The sequence below is a fragment of the Larus michahellis genome, chromosome Z, assembly GCF_964199755.1.
Source record: "Larus michahellis chromosome Z, bLarMic1.1, whole genome shotgun sequence".
Classification (NCBI taxonomy): domain Eukaryota; kingdom Metazoa; phylum Chordata; class Aves; order Charadriiformes; family Laridae; genus Larus; species Larus michahellis.
In genome coordinates this window covers 31,000,832-31,026,799 of record NC_133930.1, presented here as the reverse complement: position 1 = coordinate 31,026,799, position 25,968 = coordinate 31,000,832, and the positions used below count along the sequence as shown (strand labels likewise).

Below are 25,968 nucleotides of genomic sequence, written 5' to 3'. Positions count from 1 at the left end.
ACAAGGTGACAAGAGAAGCTATGAAACAGAAGTAAGAGTTTGTATTTTATTTCCATTATCCCTGCCCCCAGTTCACACACAAAATATCTATATAACAAGCATCAGAAAAAACACGTTTGGCATTTTACCACATAGAACCACCATTGATTTACGATTCATTTATTAGCCAGGTAACCTTTGAGGACTAATCTAAAAAATCCAGGCACTGAGCCTTTTAAATTTTGAGCACTATAGACCTGTTACCTGCTGAGGCATCTTCAAGGTGATGCCAGTCTCTGTCCTCACTGATGTCAATGTAACAGACACTACAAGAAAAGGATGAGGAATGTACCGAGACATCGACACTTCTTGAAGAACCTGGATACTGGCAGTAGGGTTAAGACTGAAAGGAAAGATGACTACGTTTAGCAATTTTAAAATAGTATTTAATGTAAGATTAATATCTTGAAGTAAGCCTAATGGAAATAAGCAACCTCAGCAAACAGTTTACTCTACAGGCCAAAATGACTTTCCTTTAACAAGGAACGCTACATAAAATTACCAAATAAACCTAACCTGGGCTACTTTATCTTGATAGTTCTGGGGAATACAGCTATGAGTGAATAGAACACAACATCAGATACTTCAGAGTAAGACTCTATACATGCTTCAATAAGATAATTCCAGTGTTTAGATTTTGTTGGGAGTTTTCTTTGAAAAGCATTGAAAATATTTTCCACTAAAGCGGATCAACAGCTTGCTCTCTGCTTAAAAAAAAAAAAAAAAAAAAAAAAAAGTCCCTTCTTGCCGAAACCAAGATACCTTAAGAAAAATCACCTGCTTAGGCACTTCAAAAAACGCTATGAGAATCCATCTCCTTCTTAGGTTCACTAATCTTAACCGTCTGAAAGTATCTGGCTCTTATGTTGCTACTTCTTTTGCACGAAAATAGCTCCCCACAACCACACCACAGACCAAACCTTTTCTCTCTTCATCTTTGCTACTCCGCTATTGCTTTCACCAATTCCTACTTCTAATGTTAGAAACATTTTTTATTAAAACATGCAAACATGTGGGTGCTTTCAGTACCTTTTCCTTCTATTTGCATTCAGTTTTCAAGTTCCTATTGGCTAGAATGTGTTTGTACAGACAGCTGGAAACACGCATACTCAGTCACTACCTCCACACCTAATGGGTGTTATCTGCATGCGCACAAGCAACAGCACTCATGAACTATCACTTGTGCATATAGATAACACTTACCCCTCTGCATTTTAAAAATCTGACTCCACAAGTTATCAAACAACTTTATATTATCATAAGAATTTACTCAGACTGAGAACAGATTTACTTACAAGTACATTACTGAAAAAGCATTTAAATACTGATACTCACCCTTCAGGCCTTCTCTCAATACTGTAAAGGCAAATGGAACAATCTGCTCTGAACAATATTACAATGTCCCGGAAGACACTCAGTAGTAACGTGTCTGCTTGCACTTTGGTGATATGTGCAAATGCATTGTCAAGATTAGACGTTCGCAGGTAGATTCTCAGCTACAAGGAAAAGGAGTAGTTTGAATACAGGTTCTGTTTACCAACAAACTAATAGTAATTCCATGTTCCATTATTTTCTTTTTTTTGTGGAATGGTGTCAAGGATTTCTAGCAAGACACATTACTGGGTTTTTGTTTCATCAAATGTTATATTGCATTATATTATTGCATCCAAAGTGGGTAAAGAACAGTACAGCCAAATCTGAAGTACTGAACAAGAGAAGTAAAGAAGGAGTTTTATTCATTAGTGTTAAAAAGCAAAGAGTAAGTAAAGCTTTTCTGCCTATCTAATTTAAAACCTTATAAAAGTGTCGCAAAATACTTCATATTCAGAATACTTCGTATTAATACAGAATTTCTGAACATGACCAAAAGCCACCTATGTATCAAGCTTTTCATATTTATACTACTACTGTAGAACAGGTCCGGTATTCTAAACATGATTTATTTACGTTGAAGAAAAATACCTCACCTCTTCCTGATGATCATTTAAATTATAACATGCAAGAACAATGAAGTCATTCCACCACGCTAAGCCACCTGTTACCACCATATTTTGCTCCTGAAAAGAAAAAAAGCAAGCAAATGACATACATGTGCCTATTTTTTATATACTTATACACACACACACATTCTATGAATAATTTCTGAAAGCCATACATGATCTTTATAAGCCTTATTGATAATGGCAAGAAAACCTATCTATATGAAGTTTTTGTTGTTTAAAAAAACCAAAGTACTAAGGAATGATACGTGAAGGACAATCATCACCTTACAAAACACAGCTCCACAGTTCCTTATACTAGAGGCATCCCTGAACTCTCTCAAATTAACCTTCTGTTTCTGGCCAGAACTTACGAGCTTGGCATCCAAAGCTACAGCTCGCACAAACTCTCAGATAAGCCATATGGGAGTAAGTGTCTGACTATACGCACTCAGATTTGGAAACCTTCTAATGATCAGAACAAATTTTGTGCCATGCCCGTAAGATAAGTGGTTCAGCCATTTTATGAAAAGCAAATGCAAAAGCAACGTCCCTAATCCCAGGTGTGACTACAGGTTCTTTATTTGAAAAAGGTATTTTTTTTTATTTTCTCCAAGAGTCACACTCCAAGAAATACAATTTCCCCAGCATACCTGAATAAAGTACCATAACCTCTCACCTGTGTAATGTTTCCAAACAGCTTCCATTTTTTGGTGAGTAAAGAATAATGTGCAAAACCAAACTTGCCAACAACAGCTACATTCTGTCCAAGCTTGTCAATAGCTGAAAACTGTTCAAAGAGAAAAAAACTTCAGAACTTCAGATGGGAACTTATTTTAATGATATATCCTACCCAAGTACATCACTATAAGGCAATATAATGTCAGATTCAGAACTTGTAAAGTATCTTCATGTTTTCTACTTTACTGCCTAACACATATTCTTTCTGCAATATAAAACAATGATTTCAGCTTCCAGAGCTCATCCAACCCTAAAGGGCAGTTATAAAAACCCAATATTTTTAAAGAAGCAAGAACACAAAGAGACCTTATAGCAGCCTTCCAGTACCTAAAAGGGGCCTACAGGAAGGATGGGGAGTGTAATGATAGGACGAGGGGTAACAGTTTCAAACTGAAGGAGGATAGATTTAGATTGGATATTAGGAAGAAATTCTTCACTATGCGGGTGGTGAGGCAGTGGCACAGGTTGCCCAGGGAGGTTGTGGCTGCCCCATCCCTGGAGGTGTTCAAGGCCAGGCTGGATGAGGCTTTGAGCGGCCTGGTCTAGTAGTTGGTGTCCCTGCCCAGGGCAGGGACCTGATCTTTAAGGTCCCTTCCAACCCGAACCATTCTATGATTCTATAACATATTCTTAAAATAACTCACCCTTATAGGCCAGTTGCTCTCTAGATACGTACTATGAATCTAAAAAAAAAAAACAAGGAGAAAACGAAAACCATGTAACTATACCAAGCACCATTAAAGTAGTGATTAATTATAATGTTCTAAAGGAATATGTACAATGTCCATGCTTTCCCAAAAAACTGGCTTACAGGTTTTTAATGCTGGGTTTTCTTTTTTAAATACAGTTACTTCCCCCCGCCATTCCCAAAAGTTACTGAAGCCTAAACATCAGCCTGCTTTTAATATAAGAAATATAGAAATGTGTTAACAACACACAACAGCTAATACTCTATTACAGATTGATAGTCAAAATTTGCTCTGTTTCCCCCCTAGGTACTTCTTCTCCATCAGAACTTTCATGGGAGCATAAAAGTTTTGATAAACACAGCATTCAGGAAGGACTTTCAATATAAGGATTAAATTTTTTAATCCCATCAGAAACACACACCAGCACTTCGAAAAGCCTCTTTAGGAGAGCGTTTGACTGAGATATGTCAAATTATTCTTGATCCTGGATTCTTCACATCACATGGGATGATACAAATCCAGGTTCAAACTCCAGTCCTTGGCATGACACAAGGCAGTAAGTGCCCTCATTACCCAACCACTGACCTCCCCCTCCTATGCCAGTTTCAGAAGACAGAAGAGCTACCTGGACAGCTAAAGTGGAAATTCAACAGTATCTAGAACCTGACATATGTGCCTGGAGTCCCATACTGTTTAATAACACCCATTCATGTACTATGTGAAAAACAAAATCTTGTGGACCTTCTAAAAACTTTTATTTAGAAAAATATCTACCAATTCAAGCATGGAAGAACAGGCACTACAGTTATAGATTAAAAGCTATCGAATTTCTCCTCTGTATTACAGAGAAAATAGAATCTGCGCCATTACTAGCCCTGGAAATAATTCACAAGCTTGATACCGTGAATTTTTAATTAGGTACTTAAATAGATGCCATCTAAGACTGCTTGAAAATACAGACAAAGTCTGAAGGCTGTATTCATCAGCTGAATATGCTTAAAGAAATTTGCATAAATAAAAATGTCTAAAGGATTTCTTGGGTGTTGCACTTATTGTTCCTTTCGAAGCATAGGAAAGTAATTTAAGTACTCTTTCCTGAAGTCAAAAAGACATTTCTACTTTTTTATTGGCTAGGATGCAAATTCGCAGCCACAAGGCTGAGATGGACAACATTCCTTTACCATTTGGCAATGAAAAAAAAAGCTGTACCAAAGGAAACCCAAGAAGCAATTAAAAGGCAATGATCTCATACTAGAGGAAAAGGGTATGGCACAGAGTGATGAGATCAGCTGCAAATTCCAGTCCTACAAACTCTTGCCAAGCACAGAGCACGTATGGGCAACCAGCGACAATTACCTGTACAACATGCCAATGCCTGTGTCCTAGTAAAGTGCTTAAACCCTGAGAATCTAAACCGCCATCTGAAAATGGGCCTCTTTCCCTGGTAAGCTTATGTTCAGAGTGTGCTGAAGTATTTCTGGGATTCTGAGCCTGTGTCGCATCTCCACAGTTCAAATACAAGCGATCTTCTCCTTGAAGGAGGACTTGTTCCTGGTTACTCTACATTAAAAATGAAACAACAAAAAAACCAAAAGGAATTTTGAACTCCATGTACAGAAAACAAAGGAAATCACATGATCAATATATTAACAGGTTCTACGTAAACAATATGAAAAATAAGCATTAAGGCAGTTCTTGGTTTTTGTATCACTATGTAGGTTTTATGTTACAGTAATGCATACCAATATTTTCAAAGTTTAAAGGCTCTATGATAAAAAAGGAAGAGCAATCTAATGGCTGCAAAACAGACTTAAAACCTGTTAGGAGAATAATTCAGAGGTCACCTGAAAACTGGAAATATGCCCTAAAATAAGGATATATTTATCAACAACAATACTTACCATACAAGGATTAACAGTGAGTGCACTCTTGATGAAATGAAACTGCAGAATACCAAATTGGCGAGCTTCATTATTTGCATCTCTTTCAGACTTCATGTTTGAAGAAGAATTTCCATCAATAACCCACAGGTGATACCCTTCTGATCCCCAGGTCTGAATGTAAAAGAATAGTAGTAATAAAAACCCAAATCCAACACTATATATTCACAGAAAACACAAATCACATAAACTTACTGTAACTGATCTTATGATAGACTTAAGCCTGGTAAAAAAAAAAAACAAACCACAGTTTGGTGTTCCAAAACATATTATCATAGAAACCACAGTAACCCATAGCAGTAAAATCCACAAGGAATGATAAGAATCTAGCTTAAATTCTTTCCTTTTTTACATGAAAAGTGTTGATTAAATAAAAAGTAACTACGCAAGATATCATATATGTAATGAAGACTGCTTGATTTGCAGTTTAAAGCAACTAACAAAGAATCCACAAACATAATCAGGTATGACAAAATCCCGATCCCTAAAATTATACTAATTGTTCATTAAATTCAATGGTATCAGAATTTCAGTCTTTGGGTTTTTTTTAAAAGGACATTGTACTGTCCTTGCATATATGCACATCCACTTGGGATGCATGTTTACAGTTGTCAATCTTCACAGCAACTAGGCTATACATAAATAAAATCAAATGTTTTAGGAGTATTGTACAAAAGTCATCATGGTTTGTACAACAGGCCTTGAAGACTGTGTTTGGCATTTATCAACACCTACTGATTTGACAGACTAGAAGGATTTTGTGTTAATTTGTTTGTATTAAAACATCGGTTATGTTTCTCTTGAGTTCATACTCTGAGTTAAGCTACTCCAACAGCCAAAGGTAAGCTAGTAATTTTAGGGAAATAATTAAGTTTACAATTAGTGTTGTTTTGATTTTCACATTGTTCTCTGAAATAAAGTGCCAGATTTAAAAAAAAAAAAAAAAAAAAAAAGAGAGAGAGAGACAGACATTCAGGAAACCCAAAAGTGTTCATTCTTCATATTAAAAGCAAAGCCAAGAAAAGGCATGTCATGCATGCTTCATGATCAGGCATATACATGGCAGAAAAAAAAATAATCATAAGCTGTCCCTTTTTCCCTCCTCTTTAAATACAACACTGGTGTTAAGTGTGGCAAAGGCACCTTACTCTTTGAAAGTAATAAATCTAAAGAAAGCCAGTCTAATTTTCTGAGAAGCTGTTTTACTAAAAATAATTTAAAAAATTAACAGCCTTCCTATTACAGTATTTTTACATGCATATTTACCATAGAACTGATCTTTAGAGGGTCCTTTTTGGCACCATCAGACTGATACCTTAAAAACAGAACAGAACAAGTTTGAGTTTGGAAACAACTTCATCAAAATAAGGAATTATCTTCCTATCTTTGCATTGTCACATGGTTCTATATTGAACTTCAACTCAAACTATAAAGCCTCTTTGATCCATGACACTGCATAAAAGGCAATGCAATTGTCAGATATCTAGCATAAACTGTTTGAATTGTGATTTCTGGATGTTAGCATATTTTCAGCTAATATATACTGGCACTGAGGGAATTTTAATATTTGCCCGCAAAAGCCTGCCCTTATGATAATTTGCTTTAATGGCCAAAAAGACCGTTACAAAAATAAAGTAATAGATTTTCATTTATATTCAAGTATTCCCTCCTAAATATTACTCAATGATTCCAATATTTAAGGAATTATAACGGAAAAAGATTTTAAAAAGCTAATTCAGTGAATTAGTTTCTAATTGAATGCTTTTAATTAGAAAAATAAAAGTTTCTAGCAAAACATTTCACATTTTCATTAAAGATACTCACGCAAAATCACCTCCTAAAGTACAGATTAGTTGAGCACCAAAAACACTCCATAAGGACAAGCCTCCACATTCCCAGGTCACCATCACAACACAGCTATCAGGTGACCATCTGATTAGTTTAACAGGTCCTGTTTTATTCCAAATATCTGTTTTAAAACAGACAATAAAATACCATGTGAAAAACATCGAATGTCCTTCAACTGTTTTCACTGTAAGAGTAAAAACAAAAATACATGGAAATAAATATTTGATTTTTCAATTAAATCTTCTTTGCTGCATTCATCAAAGTGACCATATCAAAATGAGTAAGCAGCAAATGAAGAATTCATGTTTTCTTTCCAATACATGTTTAGTTTCATAGGAAACTAAGAATACATAAAAACAGGCCAGAAATACACTGTGCTATGACGCAACCATAGAACTGCAATTCTGGCTAAATGATTTTTAGGACAAAAGAAGATTTTATAGTCATGCTTGAAACATCTTCCTTTGGCACACCGCACAACTGTAAAACTCTTATTTACAGATTTGTTTTTTCTGTTGAAACCTAATAGGCACACACTTTTCAGTTGAGGATGCAATTTACCCACTTTGTATATTCCTCACTCTCAAGCCCATAATACTCACCACTACTACATGAAGAATTTCACCAGGGTTTTGTTCACTGCAGTTGAGGCAGGGTGCTGGATTACTTAGTTTTTTTCTGTACCCTACACGTCAGGTGTTTCAAGTTTATTTATACCTCTTTTATATTCATTATCAGTTTTGACAATAATCTCTCATTTTCTTAGGTGAGTAATGGAAAACTAACCTCAAGAATACACATGGGAACTACCAAGATCTGCAGCATTTAAAAAGGAACAACCAGAAGCAGCACTGTCTGTTAACTGCTAATTCAGATTCAGTTTTAGCTAACAAAAAACCCCCCAAAATACTCAAACAAACACCAAAAACTCTCATGTATGAAACACAGCCAAAAGTCAGTTAAAAAGCACACAGATAAAGAGCAAATAACCAAGAGTAAATCACTACAAACATACAAGAGTAAATACTAATCACATCACTGACAATGCAAACAACAAACAGTGTTAACTAGCCAAGGATAAAAATATTCTTTAATACCCTAAAAACAGCTGGAAAATTCTAGCAATAAAAGTAGCTCACCAGGATATTGTTTTGGTGTCAGTTCCAATTTATGAGAAAACTGCATGGCGCCAGTGGTGGTATCTATGGTATAAACCTGAACGGAGCCGCTGTAAGAGATTACACATGCTTTAGATTACAGATCATTTAGATTCCTCATCAGTTTCGAGAGGTTAATAAAGCTGCTTTTTTCTCACCAATACCAAATTTATCTAGAACGGAAACATTGTGTCAAGTAACACTCAAAGAATTTTATGAAACAATCTATAAGGTACTTTTCAGAAGACAGCAGAGGACCCAAAACACTAGCCCTATAATAACCAATGTACTAAGACTATTTAGTTTTCTGAAAATACACATGCACACACAATCCACATATATTTATGGCTTTGAACTGCAAGACAATCCATGAGGAAAATCAGTTTTCACTCAGTACTAAAGTTTCATCAGGAGTGTAGTAATGCATGCCAAGATCAATGAATTATAGTAACTATTCCTGTTTCAGAGACAAACACCTACACACTGCATTGTAACTACAACCAAAAATACTATTTCTTAAGAAGACAGTCCACCCAGATCTTTTGAAATGCTCTAAATAACAAATAAAATATAATAATAATGAAAAAAAATGCTGCATTCTAGACCAGCTAGAGCAGTATTATACAGGAGGAACTGTCTTAAAGGAGTAGTAAGCAAAACACCACAACTAAAAGCACTTTTGCAACATTTAATTTAATTTATAAAGATTCACAGTTACTGAAACAGGCAACATTTCTCCTGACCAAATCAACACTTCACAGAGCATTTTCTCAGTTGGGTGCAAAGTGCTGATTCTTGTCCAATAATATTACAATTAGCTGCTTAAAACTGACTTTATAATCTTGCTTTGAGATTAACCGGGACAGCACCGCTTTCCAATCCCTGCTGCTGGTCCAGGCTTTTAATTTTTTTTCCAGAGCTAAACAGCGAGCATCACTTTCAACGGCAGTTCAAGCAGGCAACCGTTTCTTTCCTCTTCCCTCCCACCTTCTTGATAATGCAGATTATACCATCTCTAGGAAGACTGACCATTTTCATCTTTACAGCTCTTGCAACACAACTTGCTAAGAAGAAACTAGTATTTAAGCTTTATAATGAAATAACTTCCCCGCCTCATTGAACCAGCCATACAAAACTTACTTGGCACATCCAAATGCCATTAGCCTGTATTTGTTATTTACTGCCACACAAGTTCCATCAATCACATCTTGTGCCCAAACACCATGGAGCTGCTGTAAAGAAAGGAATTCACAGAGTTTTTGATTAAACATTGCTTTTATTCATGATAGTCAGCTCCTACCCATGTATACTATATTACAGATCTGCCAGTTGGCCTTCACCACCTCATGAAATTTCTATTGGAAATGTCAAGATTAACTAATATGGCTCAGATAAACAAAATCATGCATATGTAAAACTGGTTTCATTGTTCATAATAAAAGTGACAGAAAGATTCCAGTATGTAAGGAAACTGTTTATCAGAGCCCTGAATAACCAAAGCAAATCAGTACCTATAAGGCAAGAATATCCCTGATACTGCATAAAAATCAGTAGATGGTACGAAGGATGAAGACAAAACCCATCTGCAACAGCTGAAATCACAATCATTGTAAGTGTGTGAAGGAGTATGGAACAGACTACACAAATCCTTCTGTGTTTTCTGTAATTAAAATAAAGAGATCTAACGACAAAATGCAGCACAGTTTGTAGGCTGAATTACAGGTAAGGAAACACCTAACTTGGAAAAGATCCCTTTAAAACAAATTCTGAAGTATGCTTGTCACTACGAGAAGAATTAGACTTGATTATGGCTGAAAGCTAGAAATAGGGCCTATGATACTTTGCCACAGGAGAAACTACTTCTTATAAACCAATTATAATTAGCAACAGGAAGTTAGTCACAGAGCCAGTAAGAGCAACTCAAAATATAACGACACTTTGAAGCAATTAACAAAAATTAAATCTACTATCAATTATGCTCTCCCACAGACAGGTACCAGCCCTAAAACAACCTAGTTCAAATTATGGTACAAAATACAGCTTGTTCTTATGTTATCTCTTAAGCAGTTGCTAAATTTTAATTTCTTCACAGCTAAACAGAATTTAAAGTAGAAAGCTCACTGAAACGCAGAGACCAAGGAAAACATATTTATTGTACAGTGGATGCTAGAAATACTAAAGGAAATATACCTCAGCAGTGAATCTACTTGACATTGGTGTAATGAAACCAACTCTGCCATCATTAAAAACAACAGCAAAACCATCAAGCGTGGCACAGTATTCCATATCTCTGATGTAAACATCTTCAAAGCCCAAAAATGAACCTGCTGAGAAAATACCAGTAATTTGAAAATATGTCACCACAGTGATATTGCAAGCCAGCCAACTTTCCAGTTGTTTACTTATTACTTCACAGAAAAAACTAATTTAAACAGGCTATTTTGTTCACATTTACAAGAGGCACATTTTTCTCATCTCTGCTTGAGAACAGACATAATATTTTATATTAGATGGTATTTTGCCAATAGTTAACTATCATAAGCAATAAAATAATACAAAATCTACCTCGAGAAGACTGCAGGTCCACAGAAAATGGAACTGTACACAGGTTGATGGCCTTCCTTCCATTGGTCATACCATCCCAGTGAACAAGATGGAGAAATCCATCAGCAGTAGCAACAAGTAAATCCTCTAACATGGACTGCAAACTAAAAAACATATTTGTCATTCTCCAAAAAACTGCATCTCAAATAAATGTCACAGAAAAATCAATTAATGTAACAAGCACTGTACTACTGCCTCTTGTATAAGCAACTAGGTTGAGAAGTTACATCAAATAAGTTACAAAGTAGAGTGCCTAAATCTTCTAGACAGTAAAGGTACCAAGCTGACAAAATATGTTAGATGTCTATTTTTCTTCCAGGAATGAGAGTTCATGAACAGGTCTGTATTGTTAGAGTAATTATTTAACTTGTATATGAACTGCTGATGGTTATTTTAATGTTTTTGACTAAACATAAGACATTCCTGACAAAAATCAATTATTCATCTATCCTAGAAAACTATCAATATTACCTACGCTGTTAAATAATCCACAACACTTTCTAACCCATGGTCTCAGCAGAAATTAAGACTTCTCCTAAATCCTTCCCCAAACATCTCCAAAATTCTGAAAACTGTTAATCTATTTCCATGCAGATAACAATCTGCAGCTTCCCAGAGAAGCTTTTTGCAGTTATATACTGGATTTCTTCCTATATCTATTTTCTCCTATGGGGCCTCTTCCCGAATTGCACTTTTTTACTTTTCCACCACACCCCAACGCTATACAGTTTCACCAACTTTTCATATACACTCATTTAGCATGTTCAAAGCTTATTTATAGGGAAGCCAATCACCACAAAAAAAAAAGGAAGAGATAAACAAAAAGTTTTTCCAGGACAAATAGGGGCCATCTGTGGGCTGCTGGAGAAATGTTGAAATGCTACGTATAGTTTTGCTGTTATGTACCTGTATCTCCATGAAATCTCTAATCCATACTTTGAGCCCAAGGACAAACACATTTATAGTAATATAATGTAATACTGAACATACATGTGCTATATACTTCTACATGCTAAAAACATCAATATAGCCAAGCACAGAAAGAATTCTGAAACATCAATTTATTTTTTTCACCTCCTTAGACTTACTATTACTATTAGTCCTCACTATTAATAAGTCTAAAAACTTACTAGAAGGTTTTTTTCCACGTAGTTTCCCCTTTACTTTTTAAAAAGTAACTGCTATATGCAGAAAAATACTTACCACATGATTAGTGAGCATACCTTGTGATAGAGGCTTGCAGGTCCAGCACTTTCTTCATTTCTAGATTTAATGAAGGAGCACATTGTTCTTCCTTATAATGTGGAGTTCCCTTCAGATGCGGGCTTCCTCTAAAGTAGAAGAGAAATACTACAATTGAAACAAGCTGTCCCTCAAAAGAGGTTAAGAGTTACTGATTTACATTACCAAGGGCTTTCTTCCTCCCCATATATATATATTTATATATATATACACACATATTTATGTGTGTGTGTGTGTATATATATATATACACACACACACACACGCACACACATATGCGTACCAGGTATAGTCACATGCAACCTGCCACAAGAAGCAATTAATATCTAGGACACAATTTCACTGCAAAAAGGTTAGTCAGTCATATCACCCTAGATGTGTAAGCAAAATAAGACAAAGAACAGAGAATGAACATTACAATAGCCGTGTAGCCTGTCTTAATCTTTCCTGCCTATCTCAGCTGATATCAAGTGCTTTAATTCCATTATCATTTTATAGCAAAATACAAATTCGTATCTGTAGTTCTTTGATGGATATTATGCCTTTTCTTATGCAGCAAGGACAAAGACACATGCTGGCTGAGGTAAGACCAAGGCAACCTTTGACATTCTGGAGTTAGCAGAAGGAAGTAGGAACATCTTTCCAAAACAAAACCATAGTGACCATGAAGGATTATAGTGAAAAATGAGAAAAATTCCTGTAAGGTCAGCTAATCTCCCACCCACAGATGGTAACTTGTATAAACATTAAATCATTAAAATGTTTGTTTCACACTTCAAATTAAAATTAATTACAAAATACAGCTGTCTTGGGAGAGAATAACTCTTCATGTAAGCTAGCAATCATGGACATACAGGAGGCCTGAAATAAAATTAAAAAAAAAAAAAAGAGGCAACTAGTTAATACTAGCATTGTGGGGTTGTTATGGGTTTTTTTTGAACAGTAAATGAGACTGCATTTCTTTAAGTTCACGAAGCCAAATCCACCTGATTTGGCCTGGTATGTTTTAGAGTCAGGGATTTCACAGGTAAAAAAAAAAAAATATATATCATACAGGATTAATTCCTTCAAATCTCTATATTGCTGTCTGCAGTGCAGCATCCTTGGAATTGGAGAAACAGTTACGAAATCCCAGGCATTTGGAGACATGCTTTTCACCCCATGTGGACATACAGGTCCAGATAGCATACTCCCAAGCAAGATAAAATGACTCTTAGTCATCAAGAATCAGAGCTACAACTGCATCTTGAAAGCAGTCAACTAAAATCGAGAGAAAAGGGTTGTGTAATGCATAAACGTTACTGTAACAAACCTATATACCATTCCTGTTGTAACCGACTGAGGTACATAACCAAGCATAAATACTGTTTCTGCACAGCACAAACTATTAAGCCAAAATGGGAAAAATATGGTTTAAAACACATCTTTTGCTGGGAGAGAAATTTCAAGTCTCCATATGGGCTGGCTTCTTTTTCTTTAAACACTTTTGATAAAACAGTTTGCAATAAAATTTGAATATTTTCAGTTTCATGAGCTAGTTTCGGCAAATTGGTTATCATCTGCCGAGTATATGTTTTTCCACTGAGACACTATCATCATGACTGAAACTTCAAAATGCCAGTATTTTAATTCATTGCCTGTGATTACATCAAATTCATCGATTCAAAAAGAAACCCTTACTAGAGGTGCAAAGGGGGCACAATCGAAAGTACACTGCGTTCATATAGTCCACATCTGCATGAGTCAGCCTTCCTAGTTAAGCTACTTTGACCTTTAAACGAAGAATGTGCACTGCTGACGGAAGCAGGAAAGAATGTTTGGTCTGGGTTGCCACATCAGCATCTGCTACCCGTTGTATCCAACTTTAAGTAACTCAGTTTTGCACAAGAACTGAGAGAAATGGACACATTCCAGTGACCAACCAGCTACATTTCAAAACAAATATAACCTCTTCTATTCACACAGTATTTGTTAATGTAACTAAGCCTGTGACTGAAGTCTCTTAACACTCAGAACTGAGAAAAATCTCCAACTACATCTGCAATCCAGGAAAATCCCAAACATGGAAAGATTAGGAATGCCTATCTGCTTTTTTTTTAGAGGTACAACACAAGGTTTATGGGGAAGTTTCAGTCTTGAACTGAAGATCAAGGTGTATTTTTTAAATCACCAGGTTCATTCTCTGTTCCCTATTTAGCATGTCATCAATTATATGCTTGTTCACAGAAAAAAGAGCACTATACAGTGTACCAAAATGTCTGTCAGATGTTGAAAGCCACTGTAACTGTATCTCATGAATAACGTTTTAAATAAGGGTAAAAAGGAACGGTGAATACAAGTCTACCTTAAGGACTTGCCCTCTTTCTCCAAACTCCTATTCTCTAAACTTTCCCTACTTTAACATTCTGCTGTTCAGTTCTAACCTGACTTCCCCAAAATGAAAGAGAAGCCTATAAATAAGTGAACTGCTGAAATTCTTAGCATGAAATCGTAAGTTTTTGTATTCATTTGGTCTTCTCACAGGGGAAGAACTGGCTCTAGAAGTAACACTTTGGTTCTGTTAGAAGAAAAAACTGTAAGCTCAAACTGTGATGCAAGATGCAACAATGAGAAAATGGAGAAGTGTATTTAAACCCTCCCCCCTGCAAAAAAAAGCCCAACAAAAGAACAAAGCTTAAGCATCCTAAATTCAAGAAGAGGCAGCACCATGCAAAAGCATAGTCAGCTAGTCTCCCCTGACCTAGGAGGATGAACCTGAGTTTGTTATCTGGGTTGGGGGGAGGTTCAGGCAGGAAACAGGACACCAAACACCTACTTCTCCAGCAGCACACTGCTGCTCTTATGTCCTCCACTACATGAAGAGCAGTTAAGTGATACAGCATGGTCCATGGATGAAACTCACTCAGAAATATCATTACCAGACTCAGTCACTGCTAGCAGAAGTAACTAAGAAATATTTAGGAAGTTAATTACTGCAGAATCTGAAAGGATGTACCTAAGGACTTCTTTATTATTTGCAATTAAGGTGTAACACATCATCTTTTTTCTCTGTTCCAAGTAAGTCTCCAGTTTTACAAAATAATGTTCACTGTTTTCTGCTTATTACTGGAGAATTCTATTTCAGAGGTAGAAACAGCATTAGATTATAGTTTAAGTTTCCACCTTATGATCTGGGGTAATCATAGTAGTATAGGTAGCTGTTATGGCTGGATAATAGTTTAGAAACGTTCAGAGATGCTCTCACAGTCAACAAACATTATGCTTCAAAAAATAAATTAGTGTGGCTAATGGCAGATGGTGCATCAATTAAAAAAAAAAAAAAAAACAAACAGTGAACAAGTCAATAGCATGCATTCCCACCAGTCAAATCATAGCTGCTTGGGAAGTAATGGAGACGTTTTACTGAAAAAAATAAAGATTCCAGACTTGTTCATCAGTAAATATCTTTAGAACAAATAATTGATACAAACAAGGTAAAATATTTTTATTCTACTTTGGGGTAATGATATTCTTAATTGTTGCTAAGAAAACAGTTTCTTCAGCAGTACTTTTTGGGAAAAAAAAACCCCAAACAACGAAAGCACAACACCTTTATGTTTCACCTATTAAGAGCATTAGACATGTGGGAAAAACAGGGCAAACAATGTTTCTAAATGAATTTACATCCCCAAGAACTGAGTTGCTCTCCTTGAAGGCACAAAAGCAAAAAAACTAACAGCTATCATTGTTGCATTAGCACAATTACATAATGTTTATTAACTGTTTTTAAATTGTTCTTGTGAAGACATCTGTTAGCAAATTGTCTGTACAGCTGAGGAATTAATTTTTTTTATACCTGATTCAAAGAGCCTGCATCATCACCTCTAAATGTGTGATTCTTCACTAACAATTCACTGCCCACCATGCTTTTTAGGAACAGTTCTCAAACAAGTAAAGCAAGTTACACTGTGAGCTTTGATTTCCATAGAACTAGCATCTTCTTACCCCTAAACCTGCATCTCTCCACCACACACTGCAGGCAACCCCCAGATGAACATGAAATATGTCTGACTGGATACAGAGCTACACACACACAGAATGGCAAGAGCTGGACAAACAAGAATTTAGGAAGGGTCTACAGAAACAACTACAAAGAATGAATACGGGTTCAGAAAAGTAATTCTTAGTTCAGCCTTTTCTACTCAATTGAGTAATAACAGGTTTCTGTAGTTTGAGAAGAGAAATAACTACATAGTATATTAATCAACTAATCATGTAAAAAAGCTAAATGGTTTACCATATTATTATTGCAGTTGCAAAGGTTTCTTGACGAACATTTTAAACCTCCTGAACCACATCAAGGGCTAGCAAGTGCCACAATGGTTAATAAAAATTCTACAACTAATCCAGTTTTAAAAATACATTTTCCAACCAATGCCAAAAACAATTTACAGGGAAAAACCACACCATTAAAGTTTAGGACAAGCTTAATTCCAAACAGAAATTATTTAGTAAGTTAATTAACTATACATCTCATCAGTTACCCTTGCAGAGTTTAGAGTTCAAAACCTTTGTACACACTAATCTTAAATCCGCTGAATCAGGAAAAAAATCCCCATTGATGAGGTAATTTATGGCACCTATAAACCATCTTTCTATAGAAAAGGCAAAAGCTTTGAAAAGTGCCAGAAAGACTGACACACGAATACAGCAAATATCCAGAGATGTATAAGCAACAATACAGCATTGTAAACCAGGATATAAATGCTAGCCTGTTCACATGCTCATATTGCTTAGAAAACAACGTAAATTCTTAAAGCATTTTCAGATACTTAAAAATCTACAGCACTGTGGTCTCATTCTAAATTTACACAACATTCATACTACTGGCCCTGCTCTTTGCACCTCCCAATGCAGGCTCCACTTGAGGGCGTGAAGAAATTTGAGGCAAAAGAGTCTCCAATTACCATGTTTAGTTTATTTGCCATGTAAAGTTTTTTAGGTTTTGGTTTTTTTAAAGGCAAAAATATCCTCAGCATTAAGTCACTGTACATTGTCTCTTCAAGCAACAAATATTGTCACTCTCCTTGCCAAAACTCTGAATAGAAATAAACTAACAGTTCAGTACAGGGAAGCCTCTATTGTGATGGTGTTACACATCTCCTCACTGTGAAACAAAGGTATATCTGTACAAATTCCTTTGGGAACTCCTCCAAAAAAAAAAAAAATTACTGCACCTTGCCACAGCTTACAAAGTAACAAATCTGCTTGTATGCACGGCCACCTTTCTTAAGTGTAACGCAGGTGGAGATTAATTTTATTTTACCATTCTATTATCTTACCATACATTCATTTTTTCATGTTTTATCTTGTAATGACTTCCATAGTACAGTGGTAAAATTAGACCGAACGAACCGAAGCGGGACTTTGTACTTTTGTTCACTGCAGGAAAGTATCCCAGAATTTGGGCTAATGGCCAATGCTGATTCTCTTCCAAGTCTGCTCTGAACTGGAGCAAAGTCTCTAAGAGCTGGAATGAAGCTGCAGACTATTCTGGCTCAATTTAAAACAAAACAAAACACAATAAAAAAACCCCCACAAAATCCACAACAACAACAAAACAAAACACCAAAAAACTCCACACAATTACTGCTTTTTTTCCTGTTTTAGTCAAACAAATTAAGTAGGATACTTTAGCTTTTCATTGAGCATGAATGTCTGTTCACTCCAAGAACAGACTAGCAATTCCTAGCCAAATACCAAGAGACAGAAATATTTCCTTCTATAGAACAACTGCAATTGATAACATTGCTCAAATATTACGATTTGACAAAAAACTATCAATTGACTCAGCAAAAATTTTAAATGCTTCCTTTTTTATATAAAAATATACTCAGAATTCATGACAGAATGCTGCGCTTATGATATGTGCACTTGTTTTATCACATTAATCTAATAATAGATTTTACATAACAAGTGCATAATGCTGAACAGGTTAGTTCCTTAACCCTTACCATATCTGCATAAGCATATTTTAAACTGATTAAGCCTCTGAAGATGTAAAATACCCAGTGTTAAAAAAAAATTCCCACTCAACCATTTTAAAGTATTCATATATTCTCAATTTTGTAAGAGCTATGCCCTCAGACATTGATAGAGCAAACTTAAAAGGTTTTGTGGGCTCCAGCCACAAGCATTGATAATCTTGAATTCCAGCACTTTCATTAAAACGCTGAATTTCAGAATATAAAGACCATTACAATAGGTTGGTATGAAAAGGAGGAAGTCATGCCAAATGGGCATTTTTAAACAGGACATCAATTTTCCTAGACTCTGATTCCGTCTGTTTTTAAAGAAACAATAGCAGCGGGAAGGGGGAGTTCACTCAACCTTGCTTTCCAAAATCTGGTTATTTAACACTACTAAAACATAAGGGGAAGCAGAGACTTTTGCATTCAAACATGTTGAGAGCCCAGCCACAGCTCACACTTTAGCTCTTCTACTAAACCTGTGTTGATTAGATTGGGAGAGAAGAGAGAGACTTGGCCCTAAAAAAACCCAACTGTACTGTGATTAGATATACTGCAATGCTTATTGAGTTATAAACAGCAAAAGTGTTTCTGTCACTTCCCATGCAGTTTTGGTTGGTTGGTTTGTTGTGGTTTTTTTTTTTTTTTTTTTTTTTAAACCTTGAGGCATTTCATTCAACCTGTACCAGCAAAAAACTGTTGCAAGTGTAATTACAGTTTGCACAATAACTGTATGCTAGGATAGTTCTGTTAACAGATCAAATGCAGGCAAACTCTTCTGGATCATCTTGCTCAACAGCCATATATAGTAAAAACTCTGCGTAATAACAGCTACAAACTGTACTTTTCTGCACAAAGAACTCTCTCCCATACGGATGAGTGAGGAGTGATTTTCATTTTCAGCAGCTTTTTTTAGTCCTTTTCTTCAAATCAAGGCTAAACCATTATCAAGCAAATCTTAAAGCCGTTATTTAAATAACACCACCACCACACAAAGCTGAAACTACTGCAGCTACCAGTATCCCGATCTGGAAGACTGCAAAAACAACTAAGGTCAAGAAAGTAGCTGTCTATCATATAACTATCACCCACTTTTCTGATTTTGTTTTTTCACTTATGGTAAAATACACACATTTCATTTAAATGAGAGCTAAGCTGACAGGAGAATTTAAACACAGCCTTTCTCAATGTTTTCACTTGTATGGGATCACACATAGCCACAAGTTCAGCTTCAGGATATTAACTAAACTAGAAAATCTTGCACCAGGATTTTGGCGCAGCTGAGGATGTTACTGGTGTATTCTCCCAGTGCACATCCAACTCATTATGCTGACCTGCGCTGCTTAAGAATTCTGTTCAAACTGAAGTTGTATTAAGAGAGTTTTCCTTTATTTTTGTAGTGACTACATTGAAATTTTATGTTTGTTAGAACTGGCCATTATTATTTAAAGGAAGGATACTAGAGAACAGGTCCATTCTGCTTACAAAAAGTTAGTAGATATAGGCAGTTCCTCAACACCAAGAATTATTCATAATTTTAAAAAGTAGAATAAGATTGAACTTTTCGGAGTGCTGACAGAAAGGTGCTCACTGGCTAAAAAAACCCCAAACAGATCAAAACCATAACTGATGATATTCTACAATACCTCCTAACTTTCTGGATGTTGTGGAGGCGTCCGAAGAGGAGAGTGGTACACAAAAAAACCTTTACTTCAACTATGAAAAGTGTGGAGACCTACACTTGAAGCTGTTCTCCATCCACTTCACTGTTTTTACTGCCTTGTATCCAGCAGCTGTTCTATCACACCACTAATAGAAGGACAGCCTTACATCTTTATACTCTCTGCAAAAAATCACAACCCTCCCATTCAGTTTACCTAACATGGGCAAATAACCACCTAAGACAGAGCTGGACAAGTCGTAATTAATATTCGCATGAGAGTTAAAATGTTGCAAGCAATTGCTTTATCATGAATATGAGAATTATCATACAAGTATCATGGAGCAATTACTCCATGTTTCTGAACTTCCCAGTGCTGCTACTCAGTGCTACTTCAAGGTCACCATTTTCTAATGCCAGCCTTTTATTATATGCCAACTTGCAAGCTCAGCTACTGGAAGCCGGGGGAGGGAATGGGGAGGGGTAAAGAAGGGAGATGGGCTGGTTTAGTTTCCCCATCAGGTCAGCAAGCCGACTTTACTTAAGGCACAGCTGCATAATCACTGCAGGAAAGAGGAAAGAGCCAAGAACACACTGTTATAGTGGGGGAAAACAGTAAGACTTTCCCTTTCAAGCAAGGCAAGTCACATATGAGGCCTTTCACCAATTTTTAATGGCTTTAGAGTTAACAAAATTAATTTGGTATTGTTCAGTCCAGTAGAAGTGAGATTCAAGCATTTCAGTAAAATAATGCATTTGGAAAATGTATGTATGCTAGAAGAAAGTTAAAAGTTTCAATTCTAGGGTTCTGGTTGAGTTTGTCTGTTTGTTCATTTTGGGTTAAGGTTTTTTTTGTTTGGTTGGGTTTTTTTAGTATTTAATCTATAAAGGAAATTAGTGAAACTGCCTACAGACAGTGCACTCTATCTGCAGCAAAAAATGTTCATAGAACCACAGAACAGCTGGAGTTGGAAGGGACCTTGAAGATCATCTAGTTCCAATCCCCCTGCCATGGGCAGGGACACCAACCACTAGACCAGGCTGCTCAAAGCCCCATCCAGCCTGGCCTTGAACACTTCCAGGGATGGGGCATCCACAGCCTCTATAGGCAACCTGTTCCAGTGTCTCACCACCATCATAGTGAAGAATTTCTTCCTAATATCTAACCTAAACCTACCTCTTTCAGTTTAAAACTGTTACCCCTTGTCCTATTGCTACACTCCCTGATAAAGAGTCCCTCCCCATCCTTCCTGTAGGCCCCCTTTAGCTACTGGAAGGCTGCTATAAGGTCCCTCTGGAGCCTTCTCCAGGCTGAACAACCCCAACTCTCTCAGCCTGTCCTCATAGCAGAGATGCTCCAGCCCTCTGACCATCTTCGTGGCCTCCTCTGGACTCACTCCAACAGGTCCAGGTCTTTCCCGCTGAGGGCCCCAGAGCTGGATGCAGTACTCCAGGTGGGGTCTCACCAGAGCAGAGTAGAGGGGCAGAATCACCTCCCTCAACCTGCTGGCCACGCTTCTTCTGATGTAGCTGAGGATACAGTTGGCTTTCTGGGCTGTGAGCACACATTGCCAGCTCATCCTATTATAATAGTTTATAGAATAATTTGTCATGAATCACAGCAGGCATAATTCACACACAAATGCTTGTGTCTTTCTTTTGATCTAATACAACCAGAACAGGAGTAATTTTATGTAGGTTTTCAAAACTGAGGGCTAGATATAGACAAACTAGTAATCCCAGTAAATTCAGTGAGATCATTCATCTTCTTAACATTAAGCACAGGCATTAGTCTTAGGAGATTGTGCATAAACACTCTAAGGACAAACACCTTGTCTTATTCATACACAGAATCACCATTATTCCCTTTTGGGCTATACAAATATGTCTTGAAATCCTGACCATTCAACACACAGCTAATGGAAAGACTTTTTCACAAAAACACACACTTTCAGGTTGACAACACAAATCAATTACCAATTATTTATATAATGTAGGAGTGGTTAGTCATTGACTGCTTAACATATATTTTCATGCCCTCCTACATGTGGCATGTCTAAATAAACTTTTCAAAGCTTCTTTTTTAGCTCTTACTGCATATTTTTACCTATTTCTACATATTTTCAGATTTTGACAATTAAAAAAAAAGAACTTTCCAAATAGAACAACATATCATAAACTACTATTTAGTCTTTTGTGTTATGTGCAGCTGAAGATATACTACCCCTCTATTTATTTCAACAGGTCACCTGCTTCTTTTTTTTTTTTTTCCCTGATGACAGTAAGTCAGATGTGAAAAGTCAGTTTGAAAAATGACACTCAGGTCTCATAAAAGGCAAGTAATATAACTTGTCTACATTACTCTTAAGTTTTTGAAAAATAGACAAGTTGCAATAATAAATCCCATTTAATTCCAGACCTTTGAGGGCTATTTCAGAGGCCAAAAGATGCATTATAGTAGTAACACACACAAAATTTTCCACTCAGTGAAGCAAGAATTCACTTTGAAATCATCTACTACTTGCCAAGTCATTTCTTCCTATAAGCATTTGTAAAGGAACAGAGATTTAAAATTTAAATGCTTGTGAAGACCTGATTTTTATTTTTTTTTTAATGTTCATGGTTAAACAGTGATGGTTTAAAAACATCAAAATGTCTTCCTCTTACATGACGTCATAGCCTATCCAATACTTCTGACAGATCTCCATTTGGAGACACCTACCAATCAAGTTTAACTCATTTTATGAATAATGAAAAAAATTAAAATTAAGTTGACTGGCACTATCATATGATGAATTTATATAGAAAGATATATTAAAAAAAGGAGTTTCTAGCCAATGAGAAATCAATTATTTCTTTGGACGAATTGGATCCGATCAATGATTACAGATTCTGCATATCTAAACACACACGGACACATAAAAGTACAGACCTTGAGGTTTTAATTTGCCCTAAACAATTTGCCAATTTTGACAAATCCTATTAGAAGTCAACTGAGTCAACCAGAAATACACACAACATACAGTAATATTTTAACACATAAAACATATTCTGTTATTCACAATAAGGAATATAAGATGATAATGACAACATAACACACTGCGACTAAAATACATGTATATTCTTACTAAAAATGGTTCATATTCTTTCAAAAAACATTGATAACTTATTCCCCATTTGTTTCAAAAATCTCGAAGTTATTACAAATTTGGGGGGCGGAGAGGGATCTATTAAAAATTACACCCTAACAGTTCCTAAGGAACATGACTTACTCAACTGAGTTACTCAAAAGGGATTACTAAAGCTTGTTACATACCATGAATTCAACAGATTACCTCAAATTATAAAATTAGGCAACTGTAATCCTGATATGTAAGATTTTGAGAGTTTACAAGATGACCTAAGGAACCTTACCAGCACACAGCAAACGAATTAGACCAACTTCTCCTCTGAACTGACTGTAACTCTTAGGAATGGTGCTTCATATACTCACTAAGTTTTAAAACATACTTTGGAAAGAAATACTTTTTATCTTAAAATCTGCTTAGGACTTATTTTTCCACACTGGGGATGCAAAGAAAGTTTAAAATACTTACTTGGGATACATTGGCTCATAAAGATACTTGTCTCTTGCTGATGGGATTTCAAAAAATAAGATGTATCCATTTGCAGTCTGAAAGAGAAACGCTGGTAAGATATATATCTAGCCTCTGCATGAGCAAAATCTATACAGACTCTTGTGATTTCTACCTATGTCTCATGTATTGAGCACAAACATACACTCATACCAAGTTCTAGATATATCAAAAAACTGTGCATTGAAATTAATTCCAGATAAAATTCATACTAGCCCTTAAAGCCCACTAAATAGATCACTCTGTAGGTAGAAAAATGGAAAAACACCACTGTTGATCTACGTGTCCAGCAGAAATTTTCCTCCAATTCATATAAATACATTAAACCAGACAGCTACATCAGATATTTAGAACCTGGGCACCTAATTCCTACCAACAAAGAGAATTAATGCAGAAAGCATCAGGTAAGGAGTAGAAGGTAGCAAGCCTTCAGAGCAAGACCTCCGTGTGTTTGAACACATATGGACACTATGGAATGCAAAGAAGCTAAGCACTGCCTCTCAGTGTTGGTCATCCAGGTAGCTTTCAAAAAGTCCTCCTGTCACACAGTATCTTTAGATACCACAACATCTTTTCAAAATCTTCTGGTATCTGAAAAAAACTCTACCACAATTCAATCTCTACTCATATTCTGTCATCCTGGGAGACTGACTTCAAACTATGATGTTACTGAGAGAACAAATACAAGTCTTTTAGTTACCACATGTTCCAGTCATGACTAGAAGCTGACCTAGCGTTGATATAAGCACAGGAGAGGCAGACAACCAATAAGGTTAGTTGTCCAAAGAAGTATGATTTGTTTAAAGCACAAATTTATCCTTCAGGCAAATCAGCAAACATAGTTTGGTTAAACAGTGTTTCCATCCAAACATTTTAATATGGGCTGGGCATGTACCCAAAGCTTTATTACCGGAGACAAGAAGCACTGAAATGAATGGTTTCAAGTTGCTTTGCAAGGCTGGCTTCCTTTTCTTTGAATAAAGGAAAAAGTAACACTCTTGTTAGCTTAATTCATCAGTTCACAGATGCCACGTTTTTCCCCAATCATTTTCCTTTATCATGAAAGAAATTTGTGTTTCGGCTTCAAAGTCCAGGAAATACATTTATTCTTATTCAAAGAGAGTATCTTTCTCATGCAAGAATAAAATTCAAACCATAACAGTGAACTTGAGGCAGGCTGAAAACAAATGGAAGCTTTTCTATGTGCAGTAATATCACGTTCAGGTATTATGTGGTAAGGAAACATGCTCATTTCTACCATCTTTACAGGTTCTTTCCATTACATCATTAAATATTTAACCTTAAGTTATCTTATCCTGGAAGGAAAAGTAAAACAATACTGTGAAGTATCTTTATACTGATATTAAGGTACAAAGGGCCCTACTAAGCACTATTCATAGCAGAAAGTTGCTATTGTTACAGGTTCATTTCTAAATAGAACCTCAAATTCCATGAAGAGCTGGATGAAACACAGAAGCATTCAACCGTTTGTTTCCTGCAAATTGATCATATTCTTTCACATAGGTTTCTACATTGCTTTAGAAATGTCTGTGTTGCAATGAAACTTAGTAAAGGAACCATCACTGTCACCCTTCCCTGATCATTCTCATGTCTGTCAGTCAAAAGTATAAACATGCAGTACCTTACAAGGGACTTCACTACACAGTTTCTCATATACTACGAGGTTTAATAAAGCACTGCATTAGCTATGGGAATGTACACTGAAGAGCAGTCTATATCAGAGGACTGCCTGTAGCAGAGGAAGGACTGAAATGCCTTGTATATTTCTCTGTATTGAAACATCTTGACCCAATTCAGGGGTTTGTTTAACTACCTTGGGTGTGTGCCCTAATCCAGACAACAATATATTTCCCAATAATACTGGAAAAATTACAAATGCAGCAATGCAAGAGAAGAAACTACAAAATATCAGGGAAAAAAGATCAGTTTCGAAAATTGTGCCAACTTTTGCTGTCTAGCAATAGAAGATACTAGTAGAAAAAGAAGTTAGAATTGGTGAGAATGATGACAGTGTGAGAACTGCTTAAATTCATTTAACTGCATACCATTAAATCTATTTGAGGTATTTTATAAAACCTTATATGCCAGACAAAAGTTTGCCTTCCGTAGAAGTAATAATTAACTCAAAGCATGTGCTGCAAAGTGATTTGTTTTCATAGAGATGCTCTGAACACTCTGTGAGTCAGAAACAAAAAACACTATATAACACTACTCTAGTGGACATTAAATCCACACTACCCTCCCCATCATTATATCAGTTTTAAAAAAAAACACAAAAGAAAGTGAATGTACCACTTGACTAATAAGTGCATACTAAGTCTTTTGCTCACCTTCTTAAAAAAAAAAAAGTGCAACATAATTTTATTATTGCATAAAACTATTACAATCAAGAAACTCAAGAGCAC

The 25,968-nt window shown here is 36.0% G+C and overlaps 1 protein-coding gene across 7 annotated transcripts in view; it reads right to left on the bottom strand.

Annotated features, from left to right (window-relative positions):
- RIC1 (RIC1 homolog, RAB6A GEF complex partner 1) overlaps positions 1 to 25,968 on the bottom strand; it is a 52,149-nt gene that overhangs the window by 11,402 nt on the left and 14,779 nt on the right. For 5 of the 7 annotated variants that reach the window (XR_012584854.1, XM_074569268.1, XM_074569273.1 and 2 more), the window contains 15 exons: positions 23,504 to 23,580; positions 12,221 to 12,328; positions 10,959 to 11,101; positions 10,584 to 10,720; positions 9,534 to 9,625; positions 8,376 to 8,464; positions 7,213 to 7,357; positions 6,655 to 6,703; positions 5,350 to 5,502; positions 4,805 to 5,008; positions 3,404 to 3,442; positions 2,698 to 2,808; positions 2,007 to 2,096; positions 1,375 to 1,535; positions 244 to 382 (listed from right to left, as the gene is read on the bottom strand). Coding sequence is in view for 6 of the 7 variants with exons in the window: in XM_074569268.1 (XP_074425369.1) it covers positions 244 to 382; positions 1,375 to 1,535; positions 2,007 to 2,096; positions 2,698 to 2,808; positions 3,404 to 3,442; positions 4,805 to 5,008; positions 5,350 to 5,502; positions 6,655 to 6,703; positions 7,213 to 7,357; positions 8,376 to 8,464; positions 9,534 to 9,625; positions 10,584 to 10,720; positions 10,959 to 11,101; positions 12,221 to 12,328; positions 23,504 to 23,580 (1,737 nt within the window). In the remaining variant the exon portion in view is untranslated. The remainder of the gene's footprint in view (positions 1 to 243; positions 383 to 1,374; positions 1,536 to 2,006; positions 2,097 to 2,697; positions 2,809 to 3,403; positions 3,443 to 4,804; positions 5,009 to 5,349; positions 5,503 to 6,654; positions 6,704 to 7,212; positions 7,358 to 8,375; positions 8,465 to 9,533; positions 9,626 to 10,583; positions 10,721 to 10,958; positions 11,102 to 12,220; positions 12,329 to 23,503; positions 23,581 to 25,968) is intronic. The other 2 variants (XM_074569270.1, XM_074569269.1) reach the window with 2 other exon arrangements.